We start from the raw sequence: 25321 nt of genomic DNA on the forward strand, positions 1-25321 counted from the left end.
TTCAGATTTCTATTTTTCTGCCAACACTTCCTGTCTCTGTAAGAATCAGTATTATGTGTGGGAGGAAAGTCCTTCTTTTGATCAGCTTTATTTTAGCATGTTTTAATTGCTATTCTTATGCTGTGAAGTTGGAAGATCTGAAGCTCCTGATCGTCTTTCTGTAGAGCTTTCTCATTGCTTACACTGTTGCTCTGACTTCACTTATCCTACATTTCTCAATTTCTTTTCTGGGCTCCCATGTGCCTGTGCAGCTCTGGTCCAAATCCATTATCAACCCATAGTCACACACACTGGGTTAATGTAGATAAAGACTTAGATACTGTAAAAGTCACTTTTTGGAGTCTGATGGTCACAGGTGGCAGCAGACCCAGGGCCCTGGTGTCCAGAGATCACAGTATGTGGTGACAGGGTGCTGTGAGCACTGGGGATGCCTGGATGAGATATGGGATGTGGATTGCTGACCAAGGGTGTTTGAACTGGGGTTTTCAGAACTAGGGGTTGATATATGAGAGCCCTAATTCCCCTCAGCATCACCCTGGGTCAAAGTTTTTTTCTGGTTTCGCCGTCTCCTTGATGCCTTAGCTGACCCCCCTCCCCCCCCCCACACACACACTTCTCTGCATTGGTTTCTCTGAAATGCAGAAGTGCTTGCAGGTTGGTCCTCTGGGGCAGTTGGGGAAGGGGGAATGAATATGTTCCCTGCTTTCTCATGTCATGTACAGGTGAACGTGCTTCCTCTAGTGTTATAACAACCTGCTATTTACTGAACACTGAAAGAGTCGGGCTCTTAGTGTTCTGGTTGAATGGCTCCAGGGACTGTGGGCTGTTGCAGCAGTACTGTTGCAAAATACAGTAAATAATTAGATAAGCAGATGTGTCACACATAGAGTGACAGAGCAGTAGGGGACTGTGAACCAAGCACCCAGGACCATAAGAGGAACCAGCCTGAGATGAGGCTTAGCCATCAGCAAAAGGTTAGCAGAAGACAGTGTGCTGCATGGCACCTATTTAACCATCAGCAGTTCAGGACCTCATGGGGCCTCCTGGATTTTGGAGAAGAATGGTTGTTGCTGCTTTCCTGTTCCAGTCTGTTCCTGCTTTCCAGTTTGTGCCCAGACCTCTGTCTCTATAGTGCTGCAGTGCAGTGAAGGGTCTTGTTTGTAAAGGAAAGTTGAGGATACCTAAAGGCATGTAAAGATATCAAATCCAATGTGAGAAGATAGATTGCTCTCATCAGAGTACAGCTCATTTCAGAACCTGTTCTGTCTGCCTGTTTTCCTGTGAGTCTGCAATGCCATCAGCAGTAAGGTCTTCATTTGACCCAAAGCCTGTGATGCCCTTCGACCACTTGAGTGAAATCAGTTACCCTAGGTAAGTTTGAGAGGGGTCATCTGGAAGTACAAGTATTGTTCCTGGAGTCCAGGGAGAGAGGGACGTGTTTGTCTTCCATTGTAATGCTTTCCCTGAAGAAAGATCAGTCAGGTACTTGTACTGACAAGGACCATTCTGTTTAGCTCATGAAGTCTTCAGTCAAACCAAGGATGCTTTAAATATTCACTGCCTTTCCTGAGAAGTGACTTTCTTTGTGTTTTTGTCTCTCTCTAGGTATCTGAATTCCCCCATGAGAAGTGTCCTACCAGCCTCTTATGCACAGCCCTACCTGTCCATGGGTAGCACAAACTTAACTGATGTCCTGAAGAACATTCCTCACCATGGATAGTCCACCAAAGCTGACTGGTGAAACGCTGATTGTCCATCACATTCCCCTGGTGTATTGCCAGGTCCCAGATAGACAGTGCTACTCCGTGAACAAAAGGACCAACCCCTTCTGTCAGCCAGATCTCAGCATTACACGGACCTCTGCCCTTCCAGAAAGAGACCTCTCACAGACCGACTCCTTGGTGTACAGCAGCTTTATCCGGACCTCCAAAAGTTCAGCAGAGGCCTCAGACAACAAAGAAGGAAAAGTGAGGGACTTGATCGTCCCTAGTGCCAGCAAGCGACACAACCCTTTCTTACTGAATGAGGCTGAAGACCTCAGCCTCTTTGGGGATGACTTGGGTCCAAAATCTGTCCACCTTCACAACTCCCTTGTTGCTGGCAAACCTCCCTTTCATCTGCATGAGCTAGCCTTGCCTCCTTTCCACCTCCACGACTCCAACCACATTGTGAAATCCTGGAACATGGCCAGCCGGTCCAGTGTGGTAGATGGGCAAGAGGAAAAATTCAGCAGTGATGACATCCAGAAGAGGAACAATGTGAAATGGTGCCACCAGGCCACAGAATTCATGGAGCTGGATGAATGCAGCTGCCATTGCGGCAGCTCCTCCAGCTTCTCCTTTGATGGTGGCGACCAGAAGTGGAACCAAAACACAGGTGAATCACTGAGGAATCAGGATGCACTGTACAGCCGGACATGCAGCTGTTCCAGCTCCGAGCTCCATCACTGTCACTGCTACAGTTCGTCAAGTCAGTCTGAAGTGATTGACCAGCAGATGGGCTACATCAGTGACTCTTCCTGCAACAGCTCTGATGGGGTGCTGGTGAACTTCAGTGCTCTCTACAACAAAATGAATGGCCATTCTCAATCTAACCTGAATTTAGCCAACCTGTCCTGTGACTCTTCCTTCTGCAGCCACTCAGACACGGGAGCATTTTACCTGGATTTGCATTCATCACCCACAGAATCCAAGATATTATGTGAGTCGCATCACCCAGAGAGTTCAGGGAAGTCATGTGAGTGTCACCACTCCTCCTCACCTGTCCTTGATGCTAACTGCAACTCCTACCACCTCCACTGTGAGCCTTGCACTTCAGAGAGCTCAGACCTCACTGCCTGCTTCCAGAGCCAAGCACGGCTCATTGTGGCTACTCAGAATTATTATAAGTTAGTCGCATGTGACTTGTCTTCCCAGTCATCCCCCAGCCCAGCAGGATCTTCCATAACTAGCTGCTCGGAAGACCACACCAAAGGTAGCCCAGCCCAGCCCACTGAATACTATCTTTTTAGAAGGCCTGACCTGAGACAAGAAGAAAGCAATGTGGAGTGCAGTGAAGAGGAGACAAAGGGAGAAACCACACAGAACATGATTGAGGGTCAGGTCTATGTGAACGTGTCACCACCTAACCTCAACACAAGCCAGCAGCGCTCCAGGAGCTATGATCAGAAACTGGACAGGAGTCCTAACAGCAGGCTGGGCTCTCTGGAGCGCATAGTGAGCTGTCCAGTCAAGTTGAGTGAAAGTCCAGTGATACCCATCCAGAGTTCCCCCCCGAAGCAAGTGACATCTTTTGCTGAACTTGCTAAAGGCAGGAAAAATAATGGCACCTCCCCACTGCTCCGTTCCAGTGGCGATTCCTCCTTGGAGTTCTCCCCTATCCCTGAGACACAGAATGATTGTCCAACCTTCCTTGAAGAAAGAGTTCGCCACAGCCAGAGTCTTCCACCCATGCCCTTCATCCATGGCCTGAACTGGAGCTGCGAGGGCTTCTATTTGAATCACCCTTTTGGGGACAGACAGGCTTTGTGTTCCACCAAAGATTTGGTCTCCACTGAGACCATCCCCAGTGGGCATGGGGCAGGTGAGCAAGCCTCTCTCTCCCTGCTGACGAAGGCAGATGCCAACTTCTCAGGTAGCTCTGCCAGTGGCTGTGGACAAAGAGACGTTAGAGCCCAAGTAGACGGTAAGGAGCCAAACTAGGCAGAGTAGAGAAGTAACAAGAAAAGCTTTTTGGAATTAGAGGGGAGTAGCAGAGGAACGTGTATGGCAATGAGACACCAAAGCCTGAACAATTTCCTGGTCTACTGGTCTCTGGAACAAAGCCCTGCTGTGCTTATTTCAGACCCAGATCAGTGCAAGTGGCTTGTCCTTCTATTTCTTTAGAAAACTGAGGTTTTGTGCAAACCTCCCATATCATGTAAGGGAGGATAAGCACTTAGGGTCTGTGCAGCTTTGAGGATTGTCTCATTCTGACTCCCTTTCAGGGCACTGTACTCCCCCAGCCCGTGACCTGCCCTTAGCTCCCAAGACAGATTTACAGATGCTCCGTAGAGCCATGTTCCCAGCAGACAAAGGGAAGGGAACCATTGAGTAGTTTTTAGACTTTCTTTTTTTGGATCTATATAGAGCAGAGGTGGGGAGGGAAGTGGCATAGCCAACAGTCCCCTCTTGATGCAGGGCTCACAGAGATCTGTCTTTGCCAACATTTACAGTATGAGCCCTACAGAGATTAGAGGAGATCTGTGTGTTTGCTGTAATATCCTGTCCATTTATTCCACAGTGCATAGGCAGAGGTTCCTCTGGAGGAGGGCATGGACATTACCAGGGTAATTGTCCCAGCTGCCTCTGTGGGAAAGCCTGTAGCACCTGAATTGCTTTCCACACTGACATTGGCATTACATGTCTCCAACCAAGAGCAACATGCAAGCCTAGAGGGTCTGATAAGGGACCAGAGGGAAAGCAACCTCTGCTAAAGGCTATCTATAGGGAAAGAGGGCTGGCATACCCCATGGGGAGCAGGTAACACTGGGGGGGTCTGCTTGTGACAGGTCCTACAGTCCCTCAACATCTTTGTCCCAGAATTTGCTGTGGGCTGGAGGAGTGGCAGGGATGAAAGCCAGGACCTTCCAGGCCATGCTGGGGTGCTGTGTGGGTGGCAATCAAGGAACCTGGTCAGCCTGGCCAGGCATGTTGTGCCTTTCAGCTGTGTCCCTTGAGATGTGACCCCATCAGGAGCAGCAGGCATGCACTCAGAGGAGATCAGGAGGTGGTGCACACCCTTAGGAAATTCTTGTCCATCATTTGCTGGGGCAGACTAACTTTTTCCAGGGTTGGAAGCTTCTAACTCTGTTGTGGGCCTGATTTCACTGAGAACACTTGGGGCTGGTACAGGGAGAGGGAGGAAGGGAGCTGCGTGCTTGGGGGGGAACAGGTACAGGAGTTACATGTCCTTACCCTGCCAGCTCATGTGTGTAACTGGTTCAGACTTGAACCACTCTGCTTTTGTCACTGCTATATAGCTCATCCTCTTCCTCCCACAGCTGAGATCATGTTCCCTTTTGCCTGTGATCCACCAAGCTCACGATGATTGTCCCTTTGCCCATTCTCATGCTGTCCCCCTTTCTCTCCCAAAAGGTGGCGGCACAGACAGCAAGTCTGTAGTGCGCTACAGCAAGGACCAGCGTCCCACGACTCTGCCCATCCAGCCCTTTGTTTTCCAGCACTATTTCAGCAAGCTGCCCAAGGCCCGTGCTCTGCACAGCCATTTTGCCTCCAGCTTTTCTCAACTCTACAGCTTCTCCAGCAACCGGCCTGCCAGCCAGCAGATCTCCTGCAATTCCCAGACCTCTGCTACCTTGGCAGAGCAGGCAGCATCAGGGAGCCAAGCCCACAGCACGCTGCTGACCCAGCACTCAGCGGATGGAGCTGCCTCCCTCAACGATGGTTGCATCAAAAAGATGGCCCCTGAAACAACCCGGCCATCCCCCCTGGGCAGTTATTCTCCCGTGCGATGCAATGTGCCTTTCTTTCAGAGCGTGGACTCCTCTTCCTCACCCACCGTGGAGAGAGCTGGAGAAAGCCAGCCCTTCAGGAGCAGGTCCTGCCCCATCTCTGCCAACCTGCTTCCTACCAGGTCTTCCCCTGCTGTCAGTGCCATGCAACCCTCCCAAGTCACCAAAGCTGATGCCCTGAGGCAAAAGGAGAACCCCAGGCTGGTTCCCAAGAAGGAGGCATCATTGGAGCCAAGCCCACTGCTCTCCAAGTACCAACTCCACAGTGGGTCTCTCCTGCCCCTTTCATTGGGTGGTGTGCCCATGAGCCAAGGTGGGGCCGATACAGATCCCCACTGGAGGAGTGGCAGTGAGACGAGCAGCTCTGGTCCCCTGAGCAGCATGGGAGTACGGCCCCTCAATGGTAGGTACCTATCCACCAGGATGTGCTGGCGGGGAACATCTCCAGCTCCCTGTCTGTGGCTGCCCTCTATAGCACCACCCTTCCCACAGCAACAACCTGAGCCAAAATTGCATCTGTGTGCTGCAGCATCCAGCAGCCCTTGTGATCACTGCCTGCAAAAGAAAGTCATTTGCTAAGAGCATGTCCCTCCAGTCCTGACTCCTACACAGTGTCTCCTGAGAGGGATGCTGATCTTACATCTCCCCATACTGGGTTCTGGCACCCTGAACCTTCTCCTCCCATGCCTGCAGCCACCAGGCCTCTTGGGCTCCTGCCCTGCAGTGCCAGGCTATGGCCTCCACCTCCTCCTGTGTATATGTGCTAACGTCCTGAAATGCTGCTGGCCTTAACTAACTTGCTATCTCTCTTTCTCTGTTCTTCCTCCTTCTCATCCTTCTCTCCCCATTTGCCCTCCACATCCTCCTGTCTGCTCACATCCTCTCATCTGGTGCACGCTGCCTGCGGAATTGTAGCGAACCACCTCTCCCCTCAAGTGCTGAAGTGGCGAGAGTACAGGCAGAGGAACCCCCTGGGCCTGGACTGCACTTCAGGGCTGCCTGGCTTAGCCAGCAGCGTAGACAGGAGGCAGCAGGAGCCCCGGCTGAACCAGGGGAACCCCATCTTTGAGTTCCCTGGCACCCTCAACACCAACAATTTCCACTGCAAGCTGAACGGTATGCACCGCCCTTCTGCTGGGGGGTCTGGGGGTGACCTTGGGGCTCAGATACAATGTCTCAGCTACGCCTGGCCTCATCACTGCTCTGCCGGCTCTGAGCAGGAGAGTCGATGCATCTGCTCACAGTGGGGCTGAGGGGTGCAAGAGGAAGGTGAAAATTGCCTTACTGGTTGGTAAGGCAATAGAAATGGAAAGGAGGCTATGTGGAGCCTCCTTTCTTCTCCATGAGCTGAGAACAGTCAGGTCTGGCTCTGGGCCAGATTGAAGTGCCAGCTCAAACCTCAGCAAATGCTCCAGGCCTGTGTCCAGCTTGTAGTTCATGTCTTACATGAACATGTCTTACAAGGGATTGTGCCCCTTGGAGACCTCATGTCTGTGTTCCAGTGGCTGCCCATCTGCCCCAGCATCTCTCAGCATGCTAGATGTTGGGCTGTAGCTCAAGACTCCTGGAGAAGTCGCCCCTTGGAAACAGAGCCCATACCAGGGGCCAGGCAGAAGGCATGTTGTTTATTGCCTATCGATGCCTGTGAGTGACAAGTAAGGATTCTTGGTCTGCTCTTCTTCTGACCCACTTGCATCTCTGCTGGGGCTACCTGCACAGCAGCCCTGAGAATCTGCTGCAGTTAGTTTTTCTTTAGCACTAGCCCATGCAGGTGAACCTCCCACAGCATCTTCCAGTGCCCATGGGTCCTCAGCCAAGCTAGAGCTGGATGTTGGGTGAGCTGCGGGGTTGAACATGTTGCAAACCACTGCTGGTAGAGTAGCAAGCCTATAGTCTTGCTGCCCCAGTCTTGGACAGAGAGATGGGAAGACTCCTGCTGGTGCAGCCTGCTTCTGGGAAAAAACAATGTGGGAGAGGCTTTGGGGCTGACCCTTCTCCCTCCTGTCTTGGCCCTGCAGGACAGTCTATGAGGCAACTCCAGCTTACCTACACTGACTTCTTCCCTGACTACTTCTCACTAGCTGAGAAGCCCCCAGCTGAATTCTGCCTCTCCCCGGATGGCAACACAGAGTCCATTTCTATCGACTTGCTGCAGAAGAAGGGTGAGTCTGTGTGTCTCTTGTGGCAGTGGAGGAGAATGTGGCATAGCACAGCATAAGGCAAACAGTGCTTCTCTTTCTCACCTCATCTCTGTAGACATAATGGTTTCTTTGCCTGCTCATCTCTGCTGTAGCATCATAACTAGACATTCCCCCTTGACTGCCAGCTGTTTCCATGACAAGTTCATGTGTTCTCTGCACCTCGCCACATGCTACAAAGTATATATGAGCTGCTTGTTCCAGGAAGTATGATGACAAAAGGCCTTAAATCCACAAGAATGTATGAAGAGAGAAGGCAGGTATGGGAGCATGACCCTAAGGCAGGGCATGCTGCCACCCCATCTCAGTATAAAGGATAGACCTCTGAATCTGTGTGGTGTTGCAGGTGTGCTAGCCTGAGTGTGTGATTTAGTTAAAAAGTCTGTTGGGTCCTATATGGTGAAGCCTTTATAGGGTGGGAGCCTTTTAAGGGTGGGAGAAAAGATTCCAAAGCAGGACAAGATATGACTGTGATAGGACCCATACTAGAGGCAGACTTGAGGGCAGGATTCTGGCAGCTGCCTCTGTGTCATGTTGGAGGCAAGTGATGTGCAGAAAGGTTCCCGTGCCCTTACCAGTTATGTGTTTGTGATTCCTAGATGGCAGCCTTCCCCTCTCTTCCACTTCTATTATTGCATTGTGCTGGAGCAGATGTAAGATTACCCACCACTGGCTTGTTAGTGTCATTACACAGCTTGCCAAATGCAAGGTTTCTGCCCTGTCATTGCCTCAGATACCATTTCTGCTCCCACAGCGGATGCAATGGAGGTGATATTCCATGTTCCTTGGGAATATTTGACAGGATGTCTTATCAGTCACTTAAGTCTTCAGCCACTTCTAGAGTTTGTCTTACTCCCAGGCTGATGCTTGAGTGTTAGAACCAACAGGAATAGATTTGCTGAGGAGTTAGGACAGACTTTGCATGCTTTTGGCAGAGATGAGGCATGAGCCGATTATGTCCCCAGAGAGACTACATGTGCTGATGCGGCCTGGAAATACCCCTGCCCATTTCTTCATGAAACATTTGGTCTGGGTCTGTCCTAGAAGCCCCTTGGGCAGCTATGATTCTCTTTCCCTCTAGGTCTGGTGAAGGCAATCAACACTGCTGTTGACCTGATTGTGGCTCACTTTGGAACCAGCAGGGATCCAGGGGTGAAGGTAAGTCTTGCTTTCAGTATGGCTGCTCAACATCATGAGCAACGTAGAGAGGATGGAGAAAGATTGCCTCTCCATTCTTTTCCAGTTCAAAAACTAAGAGGCATCAAGTAAAGCTAGTAGTACCAAGAACAAAACAAAAAAAACTGATGTTATGTCATGCAGCAGACAGTAAATGTGTGACAGTTCTTGCTGCATGATATTGGGGATGCTAAAGATTACATGTGTTTAAGGGAAGATTGGAACAATACAGGGAAGGGAAATTCATTGATGTCTACTACACACAAAGGAATCGTGTCCACCTTAGGTAGTCCTAGTTGTAGGCTGGGACAGCATTATTAAATTGAAGTATTATATATTTTTGCTCCAGTTTAACTGTTTCTTATGTACTTGCATGATATACTCTACCTGATAGAGAATACCAGGCCAGCTGGACCTCTGGTCTGATGCAGTACAATGGCTCTTTTTTCTCATATAGTAGAGAGTTCTGTCTTCTTTCTCCATCTGTCTTGTGATTGTGCTCTGACACTGGTGGCAGGGCACAGTGCAATGCTTTGATGTATGACAGGACTCCATAATGATAAAAAATGTGTTAGTCATTGTCCATCTGGGGCAGGTGGTCTTTTCCTATGGCCTTTACCACATACCCACTGGCTTCAGAGTACATCTTGATTGCCCATGGCTGTCTTTGGCTTGTGCTCCTCTCACCTCCCATTTCTGGACTAACACAAGCAGAGCAAGCTTGTTTGATTGACTCAGACAGTGTTTTCAGTCCTGTGATGCTTAGCGTGTTTGTGGTTCCTTCTCTCAAACCTGAATAATATCCTTCAGCTGCAGGGACTTTGGGGCAGCAATGTAACACTGTCTGGAAATGACAACTGCCCCTGGAGTGCCATCCCCAAGGAGAAATTTGACTAGGACAGATTCCAAGCCAATTTAGTCTTATCTCACAGCCCAGGGTAATTTGACCTAATTACAATTGTTGCTGAGGCAAAGATAGTTGTGCAGTGTAACTTGAGCTGTTTGGATTTCCACAGCTTTTTGAAAACCTCACTGTGAATTTCCTATGCTTGCTGTCTTGGTTTGGGAAATAATTGCAACATTCACCCATTACTTTACTTGCCAGACAATGCTATGGTTTTGATCCAGGGTTTCTTTATGTGTCAGAGTGACAAGGACTGAACATTCACCTGTCAAAAGGAAGCACCGGTACATGATGCTCCCACGCTTGATGGATCTGGCAGGATTATTCCTGACCCAGAAGTTCAGTCCTGAGTTCAGGACTTTGTGGACCCATGCCAACTGGCCAGTGTAATTCCAGCTCAGCTGGTAAAATCTGTGTCCCGAATACAGCTGCCTTGGACCACCAACATGATGTGTAAGGTCCAGGGATGACCCCTTTGGATTGACCCTTGGCATCTCAAGGACTGCATGCAGCAGAATGTGTCCTTCTCTGCTGATGCTGGGCTCTTACATGCCTCCTCACTTCAGCCTGGGCTCTGTCCAGCCATTTTCCCCTCATCCTGTTTATTTATAGTAATCCCTAGGAATTATAGCTCAGTTTGTCACTGACTTAAGTGTTCCTTAACCCCTCTGTGCTGGAAGTTCCTAGGTCATTTTCTGCTTCCTGCTTCTAAAATAGCAATGTGAAAATCTTCTACGGCAGCAGAAAAAGTCCCATCTCTTTTCTTCCTCCAGCAAGACAGCCTTGGTATACCTGTGAGCAGAACTGGGTATCCCTTCTAACTTGAATATCCACTTTCCAAGCTGGGATATTCTCTTACCAAGCTGTCGCCTTATCTCAGCCTGGGTCAGACCTTGCAAAGAGCAACCCAGAATTGTTTTATGAGGCAGCAAGGGTGAAGAGGAAGAGCCTGCCTGTTCCAGGAGCTGCTGAGCTTCATCATAGCCTGGGTATTTCCAGCTAGGTGACTGTAGTAAGCAAGTGGTACTGGAATGTTTGCATGTGTTTGTACCATGTAGAGTAATTGCCAACCCTCTCCCTGTTGCCTCTTCTTCCTTAGGCCAAACTTGGGAACAGCTCCGTGAGCCCCAATGTGGGACATCTCATCCTGAAATACCTGTGCCCAGCTGTCCGGGACATCCTGAGTGATGGGCTCAGGGCCTACATCCTAGACATGATCATTGGCCAGAGGAGAAACATCCCCTGGAGCGTGGTGGAGGCATCCACCCAACTAGGTATGGAGGATGTGTGGTGATGCTTGTCACTCTGTGGTACTGCTGTGCTGTGGCTGGGAAGTGCTGGGGAAGGTCCAAATTCTCCTATAACAGGCCCTAGCAATGCAAAAAAAGCCCAGACAAAAAACAAAAATAATTCCCTTTTCCCCCCCTCTGAGTTTCTGGGTTGTTTCTAAACCTTCATCTTTAGCCTTGCACAGCTGCAGGTGTAAGGCAGAGCTCTGATCTATAAGAAAATTTGCACACACAGCTTACTGCTCTCAAGTATGCCCATGTTGCCTGCACCCTCTGCTAGTACCAGTCTGCACCCCAGATTGGGGCAGTGGCTACCATACAGCAGAACTCCTTTCTGAGGTTACAGATGGCAGGTCCACACTGATTTCTGCATTATGAAGAGCTTACAGCCAGGGCTGGGGAGCCTTCTAGCCTGTTTGTGGCAAATCTCTTGCTCTGGGTTTCTCTCTGTGATTGCAAACACCCCAAATTATAACTAACAAATGTTATTTTTGCCTGGTGATTCTGAACCGAGGGACATGTTTGTCCCTGAATTGTGGGAGGCAGGTCCCTGGGGCACCTTCATGTATTGAAACTCTCCCAAAGTTTTGGAGTGACAGCCTGAGAAAGACTGCAACCCATCTCCTCTGTGGAGTCTAACTGTTGGAATGGAGTGAACTCATCTAATGGAGGGTCATGTAGACATGGGAGCTGGACACATTATCATAGAATATCCCAAGTTGGAAGGGACCCATAAGGATCATCGAGTCCAACTCCTGGCACCACACAGGTCTACACAAAATTTTAGACCATGTGATTGTAATAAATGGCTAAGTCCCAAATAGGGTTACAATCAAAGTTTACAATTTATTAAAGGAATAGAGGTAAGCAAACAGCACTGGGTGTGCCAGGAGTCTCTGCTCCACCAAGATGCACACAAGTTACATCAGGTGGCTTGTTTTTATGCTCCTAGGCTCCTACGTATTCATTATTACTTCTAGAAAAGGCAGGGTTATTATAATTAGTTTCCGGAATCCAAACCCTCCTACTGGAGCATGCGTATCAGTCTCCAGTGGTCCCTCTGGGGGTCTCTCATGCTGTAGGCTCGTAGTCTTCCTCCTAGGCTTTTTTTCTTGTCCTTCTCCTTTGTCCAACTTGGCTGTGTGTCAGAGACTTGTGCAGCGTCCTCTGCAAGCTTTGTCTTTTAGTCGTTCTTCAACTTTCCCCTTCTCCTTAATCTCTTGGCCAGATATCAGAGACTTTCATAGTGTCCCATGCAATAGTCATAATAGTTAGCAGTTATTCTGAAACTCCTTTGCTCTCTTATCCGTTATTGACACAAATTGCTGGACTATTCCTTTGCAAGATACAAGAACTATATACATTAACCACTCTGTTTTTCTTAGACTTGTGTTTATACAAGGGTATATAAGACAGAAGGTCACATTCATCATACCATGCGGCCCTAGCATTGTTCCATATTGACACGAATTAGACGAATCACATTTCACAATCCCCCATCTCCTTTTTCATGGTATTGATTCGTATTTTCCTTTCCAATCGAGTCAATACTTGCCAAATTGATACCAATTTTTGATCTTTGCTTGTTTTTATTATCATCAGGGAATGGGTTTTCACTTTCCCTGGTTCTGGGTCAACAGGTACTGCAGATATTTGCATTCCTTGTATAACCGAGTGTATTAGTCTGGTAATACAAGGTATTAAACATGGAATTATTAACAATCCTCCACATATCCCCAATACAACCATCCTTCTTTTAGCAAACCAATCACTGCCTATAAAGCCCCCTCCCATAATCCTCTTAGATTGATTCCATTCCAAGTTTGAACTGGGACATGTGCAATTTTCTTCATTTCTTTTACAAGTTCATTTACAGCTTTTCTTTCTACTGTGGTTTAACCAAGCTGGCAGATAAACACCACACAGCCATTTGCTCACCTCCCCCCCTCCTTCTCTGGGATGGGGGAGAGAAACGGGAAAGTGAAGCCTGTGAGTTGAGATAAAGACAGGAAAATAATAATGACAATAATAATAATGACAATAATGATGATAATAGCACTACTAGTAATAACGTGTGCGAAACAAGTGATGCACAATGCAATTGCTCACCACCCGCTGACCGATGCCCAGCCTAACCCCGAGCAGTCTGGCCCTCCTCCCAGCTCTTGCTGCACCCCCAGCCTGCCCACTGGCAGGACAGAGTGAGAAGCTGAAATGTCCTTGGCTTGGTGTAAGCACTGCTCTGCAACAATTAAAACATCAGTATGTTATCAGCACTCTTCTCATCCTAAGCCAGAACATAGCATTTTACCGGCTACTAGGAGGAAACACCCTCATCATCAATCTCTAAACAGCAATTACTAAGGTTAAATTTTCCTCCTTCTTGTGCTAGTAAATAATCCAAAGCTAAGCGATTTTGATACAAAGCAGTTCTCATCTTGGTATTTTGCTTTGCAATTAATCCAAGTGCATCTCCGGTTTTATTTACAACTATTTCTATTACAGCTTGTAACCTAATTATTCTATTAAGCATATATATTGGGGTCCTATAGCCCCAGGATCCGTCTTCTGCCCGCGTAGCTGGATCATAATAGGCAAACGCCTTCAATCAAGGGCTTGGGCCCGCTTTCAGGGTCGATTTGGGCTTGTGTTACCATTCAGCCTGTCGGGGTGATACAGCTCCTGGAAAACAAATCACAGTTTTATATGGGTTTAAAAAAATGTTCTTATGTTATTTTCTCGGGACAACCCGACCTTAGTGCGAGAGAAGTCCGGTCGAGGCCCTCTCACTCGGCAGTCAATACCCATAGGGGTTGCCTCCCTCGGTAGACCATACACACCGCAGTGGAGGGTCCTGCCCAAGTCTTGCCTTCTCCCTTTCCTCCCTTTAGGCTTGTCCCCTTTATTTGGCATCCTTAATTCATGCAGAGCCTCGTTGCCAGAATATGAGTTCTTCTTTAGCTTTAGTTTCAGTTCCCCAGGAGTGGACTCAACCCTCCAAGCTTCGGTAATTATTGGTCCCTTTACTCTGGATGCGTGGGTCCAACCCCTTTCTGCTGTTCTCACAGCTGTTTCAGTAGTAAGTAAAACAAGGTACAGTCCCTCCCATCAGGGGTTCAATGATTCTTCCCTCCAGGTGTTTATTAAGACCTTGTCTCCTGGTTGTATCTTAAGAATAGCAAATCCTAAATGTGGTGTTTGAGCCATCATTCCAATTTCACATGACTAAGCACGCAGTCCAAATGCTTCTTAAATTCACACAGGCTTGGTGCAGTGACTACTTCCCTTGGGAGCCTGTTCCAGTGTGCTGTCGTGGTTTAACCCGGCTGGCAGCTAAACACCATGCAGCCATTCGCTCACCCTCCCCCCTCCCTCTCTGGGACAGGGGAGAGTAATGGAAAGTGAAGCCCGTGAGTTGAGATAAAGACAGTTTAATAAGACAGGAAAAAAAAATAATAATACAATGATGATAATAGTACTACTAATAATAATGTGTACAAACAAGTGATGCACAATGCAATTGCTCACAACCCACTGACCGATGCCCAGCCTATCCCCAAGCAGTCCGGCCCCCTCCCCCGGCTAGCCACCCCTATATATTGTTTAGCATGACGTCAGATGGTATGGAATACCCCTTTGGCCAGTTTGGGTCAGCTGTCCTGGGTCTGTCCCCTCCCAGATCCTGCTGCACCCCCAGCCTGTCTGTTGGCAGGACAGAGCAAGAAGCTGAGACGTCCTTGGCTTGGTGTAAGCACTGCTCTGCAGCAATTAAAACATCAGCATGTTATCAGCACTCTTCTCATTCTAAGCCAAAACACAGCATTCTACCAGCTACTAGGAAGAAAATTAACTCTGTTCTAACTGAAACCAGGACATGTGCGAACACTATCTCGGTGAAGAACCTCTTCCTGATGTCTAGCCTAAACCTCCCCTGCCTCAGCTTGACACCATTCCTGCGGGTCCTGTCACTGGTGACTAAAGGGAATAGATCGGTGCCTTCCCCTCTACTCCCTCTTCTGACGAAGCTGTAGACTGCGATGAGGTCCCCCTCAGCCTCCTCTTCTCCAGGCTGAACAGGCCCAGTGACCTCAGCCACTCGTCATATGTCTTCCCCTCTAGGCCCTTCACCATCTTCATCGTCCTCCTCTGAACACTTTCCAACAGTTTTACATCCTTTTTGTACTGTGGTGCCCAGAAGTGCACACAGTACTCGAGGTGAGGCTGCACCAGTGCAGAGTAGAGCGGGAGGCATGGGAGCTCAGTCATCTTCTGGCTTTGCCTGAAGGCTGCTTCCTGTGGTGCTGTTTTGACTTTGCTGACCACAACTAATCCCAGCATTTCACTTCTCTTGACAGGTCCCTCTACCAAGCTGCTGCACAGTCTCTATAGCAAGATCAGCCAGTACACAGAGCTCACCAACCATGACATGAGGTTCAACGCATTCATCTTTGGCCTTCTCAAGTAAGCAGGCTCCCTGGGCTGACTGCATGTCATTGTCCAGGGCTGGCAGAAGGTGTTGCTCCTTGAGTGCAAGCAGGCACAGTTGCCAATGAAAAGACTTAAGAAACCTGGGAAGCAGCTTCCCAGTTGTAGGTGAGAGAAGGAAGAAGCTGAGAGGCTCAGGGAACACCAGAGGGATCAAAACCTACCCCTACTAGGCCAGGACTGAGAATGGTTGGCTGTAGCCCACTGAAGAACATTGTCAGCTTATCCAGACAAAATGCTAGGTGGGAAGAGTCTGTCTGCCAGGACTCATATAGGGATCAACACAACATATGCATATATTATTCCTGAAAATCCCTGTGACACTGCTTCCTAGGGCTGCAGTGAATCCCAGCACATGAGTCTCTGAAAGGGAAATTGCCCTGGTCCAGGACTCAAGGCTGACCCTTCTAGTTTGGATAAAGAGTGTAAACACTATGCTCAGTGTTAAACAGAAAAAGTCAGTGGTGTTCTGTCTGCCTGTGACAGGATGAGTGCTGTTAGAATGGTACTTCCCTGTTCCTCTGCAGATGTGAGCAAGACCTTTGAGACTGGCAATGAAGTCCCCAAGGTCTCCAAATGTTGTGGGACCCTTAGGAGCAAGCTATGCCCTGCTCTCCTGACCCAGGCTGGCCCAGCTCTCTTCTGCTGGCACAGGATGCCGGCATATTTTGGGCCAAGCTTGATGCAGTGATTTCATGTTTGTAGTTGATTTGCCGCTTCCATGTGAGCACTTCTCAGCAAAGCTAAGCTCTTTATATAGAAGCTAAGTGGTGTGGAAACTTCCTGGGAGCATGGCTGTTAGGGATTACAGTTACACAATGCCACATTGCAAAGCTAACAGGTTTGCTCCTTCACAGGCTGGGTGGCTGTGATCAGTGCATGCTGATGGGAGTGATGAAGGGGGCAAATTGATTTTTGCTTTTTCTCTTATTCCCTGCCCATGTTCCCTTCTTACAGTATCCAGTCCTTGGAGTTCTGGTTCAACCACTTCTACAACCATGAAGGTAAGAGGCTGTGCGCTAGAGAGGACCAAATTCTGCATATTGTGCAGCACAGATCTAAGCTCTGGGACATATTTGTCTCTTGGTGGTCTCTCAGCCTGTTCTGCTCCCTTCTGCTCTGAGCTGAAAGGCTAGACTGTATTGCACTCCTGGTGTAGATGTTGCTGGATGGCTGTTCAGCTAAAGGAAGGGAGGTGGAAGTCAAAGCTCCATGCAGCTCCCTCCACCTGAGCTGTAGAGAGCCTGCCCACCTGTGTCCTTCCCAGATGCAGCTGGTAGCCAAGGCTATATCCTACAGTACAAATCCCTCAGTCTACCCTCAGGAGACCATATCTAACCCTCCCCAAATGTCTGTGTCCCCTGTCCAGTGCCTGAGAGCTTCTTAGAACTGGAAGTGTGAACACTTATCTGAAACCCTTGAGGCATGTGAAATAGAAAGGAAAGCCTTATGGCAAACAAACAGCAGATTTTCCTGGATGTATCTGTTATTTTTCTTTTCAACCAGAAATGTTTCTGGAGTGTGTAGATAACCTAGCAGCAACAACCAAGCTGCCTGATGCCTAGAAGCTTCATGAATAAGTGCTAAGTGCACAGTGAGGCAGACACCCTCAACCTGCTGGATTCCCTGAGAGTGCTGCTGACTCGGTGCATGCTCAGCCTAGGGCCCCATGCACTGCAAGAAGTCCAGCCCAATATCTTCTAGCAGGTTTTGGGGCTGACAGCAGACATTGTTTGGGTCCATGTGTGCTGTCAGCACTTTGGAGCAGATTGCCTTTGTACTGAGCAGTGTAACAAGAGGATGCACCCTGTTTTTCTGGAGCAGGACAACCGTTGCAAATCTTCTGTTTCAGTCTGTTTCAAGCCATCATTAAGAACTGAAAGTGTGAGGTGGGGCTGCCAGGTAGCTGAAGGCTAGGCATAGGGTTTGCAGATAAAGTGCAAATCCTGTCTGCAGTGTAAGTTTGTTAAATCACTGCAGACAAATGGGCACGGAGCCTATGCCAAACTCTGTCCCTGTGAGTGACACCTGAAAATAAAGCTAGTGGTGGGGCAGTGTAGAAGTGGCCAAAGGAAGTGTAGGATGAATACTGCAGGTAGAAATACTATTCTATTTTCTGTTAGGATCCATGGTACAGCCCAGACAGATCCCTGGAAAGGCTGCATTCCACTGTCCCTGACACCTCTCCCTGTAGGGCACTGGTATTGGCCCAGATCTGCAGCTCCTTGTTCATATCCAGGGGGCTGGAAAAGAGAATCTTAATGTGTGCCAACCCGCTCTGATGCTTTTTGTTTGCACCCTGCTCCCATGGCATTTGCGACAGAGGTTGTTCCAGTGGGTAAGCTGACAGGCGGGTGGTGGCTGCAGGAAGCAGGATCTGGGCCAGTTTGCCTAGTGTTGAGCCTCACACTGCAGCCACAGAAGTGACCAGAAACCAGTGATCAACTCCTTTCCCCAGTAGCTTCTTGGTGGCTTGGAAAAGGTGGCAAGGGCCTCTCATCTAACCAATGCCTCTTGCCCTACAGATATCATCCTGGCACACTACCAGCCAGTGAGCTTCTTGTGCCTGTCTCATAGTGTGTGCCAGACTCTTTTTGAGGAGCTCCTGCTCCTTCTCCAGCCTCTGTCCCTGCTTCCCTTCAACCTAGACCTCCTTTTTGAGCACCACCTGATGCAGATGGGCAAAGAGCAGCAGCAGCAAAAGGAGCTGCTGCGTGTGAAGCAGGACCTGCTGCTTTCCGCACAATCTACCCTGCAGCTGATGCGGACGCGAGGCAGCAGCGAGGATCCCGATGGCTGCAGCACTGCCCCTGAAGCATGCAAAGTGGGTGGCAGAGATGGTGGCGTGTCACCAGGCCACAGCCCTGAACGAGCTGCAAGTGAGAGGGTCAAGGGAGTGGGGGCCTCCTCTGGAGATGGGGACAGGGAGGAAGAGCAGAGGAAGGTGCAAGAGAGCACGTGTGAGGAAAAGAAAGATAAGCAGGCGGGCTGGTGGTACCAGCTCATGCAAAGTTCTCAGATTTACATTGAGGGCTCGACTGAAGGCTCGAAGCTCATCCGTTATGAAAAGAAGAAGGCGGCCTTGAGTGCTGTCCCCAGGCTAGATGAAACCCACAGGACACCACCTCCACGTGAAGGCGTGGTGGAGGGTGCAGAAGCCTGCCCCATTGCTGAAGGCACCTTGGAGGAGAAGCCCAAGGCCACCAGCAGGCCAAGTCCTGGAACTGTGGAAGAGCCCCTGGAAAAGCCCCAGCAGGTACCAGCTGGTGAAGAGGTCAAGGAGCAGAGCTGGCTCTTCTGGATGGGCAGCCCCCCAGACTCAGTGGTTACAGAGCTGAAGCACAGCAAGGTGAAGGAGACTGGGACTCAGCAAAGTTTGGGAGCAGCAGCAGCCCCCCAAGAGGAAAGCAGCACCAGTGTGTCAGAGAGCAGCGAGCCCATCAAGTGGGGACACTTATTTGGGTCCAGGAAGGTGCAAAAAGAGCCCAGGCAACCTAACAGGTAGGGACATGGGTGGCTTAGGGCTGGAGGGGCTGGTTAAGCTGGAGCTGCAGCAGTGTGGGCGAGAGTCAGGCCAATAGCCTACCTCTGGACTACACTGTGGTGGTACAGCAGAGGTGAATAGGGAGGTCTGTATGTCTGGAGAATGCTGGGTCCCTTGGAAAGGAAACAGTCTGGGGACTGCAGTGCATGTTGTGCATGATCCAGACCTCTAAGGCATGACCTTGCCATGAGAGGTTGCCTTCCCCACCACAACCTGCTTCTCTCTCCTTCTTGCAGGTTGCCCTCCAGCTGGCTGAGCCTGGACAAGTCTGTGTTCCAGCTGGTGGCCCAGACGGTTGGAGCAAGCATGTGGCGAGAAGCAGCCCCTGAGCCAGAGCCCCCCCAGACAGAGCCACCTGAAGTGTCACCCGTGCCACAGCCAGCCCGGGGGCTGTGTCCCAACCCTCCCTGGTGAGCAGTGGCATGTGACTGTCCCACAGGGGCTGGGGACATGGTGGGATAGAGTTTACATGGGTCTGGCTGTTGTGGCAGGAGGGGTTTCTTCCCCCCGGTGGTCCCTGGGCTTCAGTGGCGTGAGCATCCTGTGGTGATCTAACTCTTTCTCCCCTTCCTCTGCCCGCAGCAAGATGAAAGCTCTTTGCCATCACATTGCCACCGAGGCAGGACAGCTGAGCTTCAACAAAGGGGACATACTGTAGCTCATCTCCAAGGTGGATGGTGACTGGCTGCAGTGCAGTCTCAGCTCCGAGAAGGGACTGGTGCCCATCATGTACATCACCCACCTGGAGGATGAAGGCTATTGACGTGGCTGGGAGGCCAAGCACAGTACTGTGGGCTGCTGAGGCTCCTCTGGGGATGCCCACCCTGCCGGAGGAACAGACACAGATTCTTGCTAGTTTCTTACCTTTCTTGCCATTACAGAATACAGTAACCATAGGTGGTTCTTTCTTGCTCTTCCTCATGCAGCTGCCAAAGGCCAAACCGGCCATGGGGCCTTCTGCAAGCTGCACCTCGTATTGTCAGGCATCGCCGTGCATGCAGCCACACCAGGGACCATCTGAGCCCCCTCCACCCCATGCCACCTCCAGCACCCGTAGGTGGTGGGCTTGTACATAGCAGGGATCCAAGCAGCCCCTGCCAGCACAGCACTGGCTCAGTTTCACACTAGAAGGTGCAGGATGCTGGCCGTGCCCTGCCAGGGGTGGCAGTACGGCCTCCAGCACCCCCGGTGTCATCAGCTACAGGGTGGGAGCACCGTGCACTGCCGCACTGCCTGGCCACAGCTATGGGGGGGAAGGGGTGCATGTGTGTGCAGAGCGAGGGTGTGTGGGGTCATGAGGAAGGCGCGTGGATGTTCAGTGTGATGTAGGTCAAAATTGGGTAGTGCCACCCTGTGCGAAGCTGGGTGCTGCGGGGGTGCCCCCGCGCCCTCCACACTAAGCAGGGAGCCAGTGCCTTGGATGTCCTGGGATGCTTGGTGGAGTGGGGTGGGAGGGGAGGGGGGTGAGGGCAGGGTCCCTGACAGGGCTAGGGATGGGATGCTATTTGGAGATGGAGGCTGTGCTCCTGGCAGGGAAAGCAGGAGATGCTCCCAGAGGGAGCAGGGGAGATGGGGATGGGGGGGGGGAATGCTCCCTGTGGCGTGGGGTTGAGGGCAAGTGTTGTGCACAAGCACAAGGGGCTGCTGGGGATCCTGGGCTCCTTGGCAGAGGCAATGCCAGCCCTGCCTTGCCATATTCTTGGGGTGGGGTGGGGGTCCTTGCCTGCCCACTGGGTGGGGGACAGTGTTAATTAAAGGCCATGCTAGTATTTGGTGCCTTGGCCAAGTGGATGCTGCTCACAGCATTGTGCCTGGGCTGGCTTCCCCATGGCATGGGGCCCTGGTCTTGCAAGGTTACCTCCTGCTTGTACATTGCTTAGTGGATGTCGCACCATATTTAATTTGTATTTCCCCATTAGAACGAGGTGTCTCACCTTTATTTATTTCTTTATTTGTGATGCATATTAATAAAAAAGGTGCTGATTGAAGTCCCTTGCTCTACAGCCTTATAATTTCAGCCTGACCCTGAGAAGGGCCTGGGAGATACCTGTGCTTTGTCCTGCCTCCAGCCATAGCCAGCAGCAGACCTTCAGAGCAAGATAGGTTGTCCCTTGCTATGCTTGGCTCATGGCAGACCATGGCAGAGGGAGGAGATGGTCGCCACCTGGCCAAGAGTGGTAGATCCAGTCCCTGTATCATCCAGAGGTCCTTTCTTCACCCCTCCAAAGAATCCCCAGACCCAGGTTGGATGTGGCTGCCCCTGCCCCTGTGTTTCCTTTCTCCGCTGTCCTGGGTGAGCCCATGTTCTTTTGTCCCTTTTCAGCTCTGGCAATGCCAGAGTGCCTTGTCTTTATTCCCTGTGCATGCTTGCAGGGGCAAAGCAGGCTTCGGACAGCAGTTCACACCAGTTCAGTCTGGGATCTTCTTTGCCAGGGTGCTCAGGCCCAGGGCGTTGTGAGTCAGGCATCTGTAGGTACGGCCAAACTGGAACTGCGGACAGCAGGAGGAGGTCCTGAGCAGTGCAGAAAGGAGGTGGTGAGGATGGGTTTTGGGGCTGGGGACCCAGGGCCTGGGACAACCTGTCCATGAGGCTGAGTGGCTGCGGGTCATTTCACAGGGAACGGCTCTGGGGCATTTGCACTTTGCATATGTGGGTCTATCCTCACCCTTGAAGGATGACCCTAAATGATGCTGAAGCTGCCAGGAAAATCCTTGTTTGGGAGTACAGGAAATCCCAGTGGGACTCTGCAAGATGTAGCTATTAATGGAGTGTTTAGGGACCCTGCTTGTCCCCTCTCATCCCAGCCCTATCCCTCTCCTTGCAGCCTCACGTGAGATAAAATATTTTTGGGGATCAACACCCTCCATGGAGTAGGGGGATCCTTGTGGCTGGAATGCATATGGCAATGTGCATGGGGCAGTGGCAGCTGCTGCTGCTCCTGTGGCTGGGTGTCCTTGGTGGTTACCTGGCTCATGAGGGTCATCTGCAGGGTCCTGGTGGGGATATGGGGGTGTGAGTACTGCCAGGGGTAGGCTGAGCAGGGAGAGGAGCCTCCAGTGCTCCTGTGCCCTGGAGCTGGTCCCAGTCTGGGGAGGGAGACTCAACCAGTCCTCAGCACAGGGAGCTCAGCATCCCCCCGGCACCCCTTTGGCTGGGACATGGTGGCAGAAAGGTGGATGCGATGGGGTGCTGGTGGTGATGCAGCCGTAGCTGCAAGAGGTTGGACTCGATGATCTTGAGGTCTCTTCCAACCTAGAAATTCTGTGATTCTGTGATTCTGTGAAGAGCAAAGTGAGGGCAGGTGGGAAGCCACGGGTGACAGCCCCTCTAAACTCTTTACATTCCTGATGGCCTCATCATTAAGTCTGATGTTATCACCAACCATGGGGCTTGTCAACCCCCATGGCCACACTCCCACATCTCCACCTTCTTTATTAACATCAACCATCTTCTTGACACGAATTATTACTCCATATATCACAATCCCTCCTCTTCTTTTGAATGTCATTAATTCATGTCTTGGCTTCGAATTTGGCCAAGGCTAATTGAACCATAACTATGTCTTCTTGAGGACTTTCCACTGGGATTGTGGTAAACTGCATTCCTTGGATTATTCTCCATACTATTCTCTGTACAAGGAATGTAATACAAGGAATTAAGCACGGGATTGTTAGTAGTCCCAGGAACAACCCTCCAATTATAATTCCCAGTCTCTCTCCTCAAGCAATGGGTAATAGGAAGAAACTGGGCCTAATTATTCCCAATACACGATTCCATCCAACTTTTAGGTAATTTAGTATATGATAATTTACCACAGATCCAATAATACTCATCAGGCGCTGGCCACCCATTCGGTATTTGGTTACTATCTGTCCAATTTTTCAGGTTTCCCGGCATTTCTTGAGGACTTCCCAAGGAGGTCCAATTTAATATTGTCTTATTCCATTCATATCCTCCTTCACAGACTAAATCCCCTACTGATTGTTTCCCATTCTGGTTTTGCCAACAGGTTTGCCCAATTATGCTTGTTTGTAATACCCATTGTGTCATTCTATTACCCTTTGCTGGTTTCCAAATTTCTGGGTCTGAAATGTTTGCTTCCATCGACTCCCAAAGCCAGTGTTCCCCTTGATTTGCTCCTCCACAGACAAAACAATTTGTTACATGTAATGCCTTCACAATATTCTCTGCAAGATTTATAAACAAGTTTTTAGCAATGGTTGGAATCTCATATTTAGCTCCCGTTCCAATTTCATGGTAAAATGACTGGAATAATAATCGCTTTGTGGCAAATTCCCTAGCTCTTTCGATAACCCTTATATCTATGATAGCCCCAGGATCTTTTCCCTTTCCTCCAATTGCAATTCCATATTGGGTTTCTTTCCTCTGCTTTAACTCACCCGGATTATAAATAGTAAGGTTTACTGGATTACAGTCTCTTGAACTACATTCTTTCTTTATTTCTCCCTTTTTAAGATAGGCCTTTAATCCAGTGCACAAAGTAGGTTCCTTCTGCCATGTACCCCAACATACACAGCTCCAGTCCCTGGGCGCACGCCCACAGAAATAATGACTTTTGTTGACCTCTCCACCACTACTGATACCTGGAAAACACCATGTCAACCTCATTCTATTTTTTGGACATATATATTTTTCTTGTTCACTGTAATATTTCACCCAAGTCATTGTTTCATGGGGTGTATAATAATCGTCACTAGCAGCATCACACACATCAAATTCAATTGATAATGGCTTACTAAGATTAGTGGTGATGCGACTTTTCCCAATTAACCTTCCTCCTTCGTTATTAGTTCTTACCTCTATCCACCATTGATAGGGGACCTCTTTGGGATCATATCAGGTTATCTTATTGCTTTCATTACATTGAGCATACTCTGTTTGGTTTACATAGCATGGGTTTAATTCTTCCCCTTTACAGGCATAGATAGTATGATATACTAGTGCTCGTTCCTGAATTCTTCCTCTCCAGGTGTTACCAATACAATCACTACAATTCTGAGAATGTCCCTGGACCAATAGAATTATGCATGTAATTAGGAGAGGTCCGGTAAAGGCCATGTTACCCGGCGGTTATTACCATAATGGGTTGCAGCCCTTTGTAAACCTTCTTGAGCCGCGGTACTGGTCCCTTCTCTGGTCTTGCCCTCTCCCTGATGCTTCTTAGGAAATGGTACAGGCTTACAAACCCAATGGCTCTCCTACCTGCATTCAACTTCCACATGAGTTAGCGGGGCCTCAATTCAAAGTAGATAACCAATCCTCTAAGTAAATTTTCCCACCTATTATTTTAAATTTTCTGGACCGGGGTAATTCAAGATGTTTTGGGTATAACATATATTATCTTATTTTATCTCTACCGGAGGTGGCACTCCCTCTATGGGGTTTTGGGGTCTCCAAATCCTTCTATTAGGGCCTTTATATGAGTTTCCAATGATCGCTACAATTAGCATCCAAAGGGTAGCTATGCCCCGATATACATGTACTTCAAGTTCTTTTAAGCTTAACTTTCATCTCCAGGAGTAGACTCAACCTTCCAGGTTCCTGTTATGGGGCCCTTTTCTCCTGACCCATCCTGGAACCCTCAAAGTTCTGAATCCCTGGAACCCTCAAAGAGGTTCCGAATCCCTGGAACCCTTAAAGAGGTTCCAAATCCCTGACTGTGCCTGTGTCTAGAGGTGTCTTGTAAGTGGTTAATCCACCCACAAATTCTTAAAGCAATTGCTTCGGTCCTTCACCTGCCGAGTCCCCCGCGGGAGATCGGAACCGCGGTTAGAAGACCTCCACACTCGCTTCGGAACTAAGTTCCATCTCAGTTATACCCTTACACACAGTAACACAACCGAATCCCACCCCAACCGAACGGTATACTCATAAATCCTCTTCATTCGGGTATTCACGTGCAGAATTACAGGTCATGGAGGGAGAGCTCTTGGTTCTTTACTTGCCTCTTATGTTCAAAATCTTGTTGGACTCTAGCACCACTATTGGCAAGGGCCGCTATGTGGGGCACCTCCCTTTATCGGTCACAGATCCAAAGTCCAAGAAGATCACGTCGGGATCACCAATTTGTTATAAATGAAGATAAAACTCAATCTGAATTTAGTAATATTTATAAAAGGCAAGTAAACAGCGCTGGGTGCACGGGCAGCCTACACTCTACCAACACACACACAACAGCGCTGGGTGCACGG

At 49.5% G+C, this 25321-nt stretch overlaps 2 protein-coding genes across 3 annotated transcripts in view; both read left to right on the forward strand.

Moving 5' to 3' along the window:
* LOC137846699 (AP-4 complex accessory subunit RUSC2-like) overlaps positions 1-21096 on the forward strand; it is a 55377-nt gene extending 34281 nt beyond the window's left edge. Inside the window, exons 2-12 of one of the 2 annotated variants that reach the window (XM_068664774.1) lie at positions 1606-3684; positions 5136-5915; positions 6428-6628; positions 7531-7674; positions 8792-8868; positions 10890-11064; positions 15435-15540; positions 16522-16568; positions 18090-19065; positions 19345-19518; positions 19691-21096. In XM_068664774.1, the coding sequence (XP_068520875.1) occupies positions 1713-3684; positions 5136-5915; positions 6428-6628; positions 7531-7674; positions 8792-8868; positions 10890-11064; positions 15435-15540; positions 16522-16568; positions 18090-19065; positions 19345-19518; positions 19691-19766 (4728 nt within the window). In that variant the 5' untranslated portion in view covers positions 1606-1712 and the 3' untranslated portion in view covers positions 19767-21096. The remainder of the gene's footprint in view (positions 1-1605; positions 3685-5135; positions 5916-6427; positions 6629-7530; positions 7675-8791; positions 8869-10889; positions 11065-15434; positions 15541-16521; positions 16569-18089; positions 19066-19344; positions 19519-19690) is intronic. The other variant, XM_068664775.1, reaches the window with a different exon arrangement.
* Positions 1-25321, forward strand: part of LOC137846711 (uncharacterized) — a 420446-nt gene that overhangs the window by 334065 nt on the left and 61060 nt on the right. The window lies entirely within an intron of this gene.

Source organism: Anas acuta, chromosome W, assembly GCF_963932015.1.
Source record: "Anas acuta chromosome W, bAnaAcu1.1, whole genome shotgun sequence".
Lineage (NCBI taxonomy): Eukaryota > Metazoa > Chordata > Aves > Anseriformes > Anatidae > Anas > Anas acuta.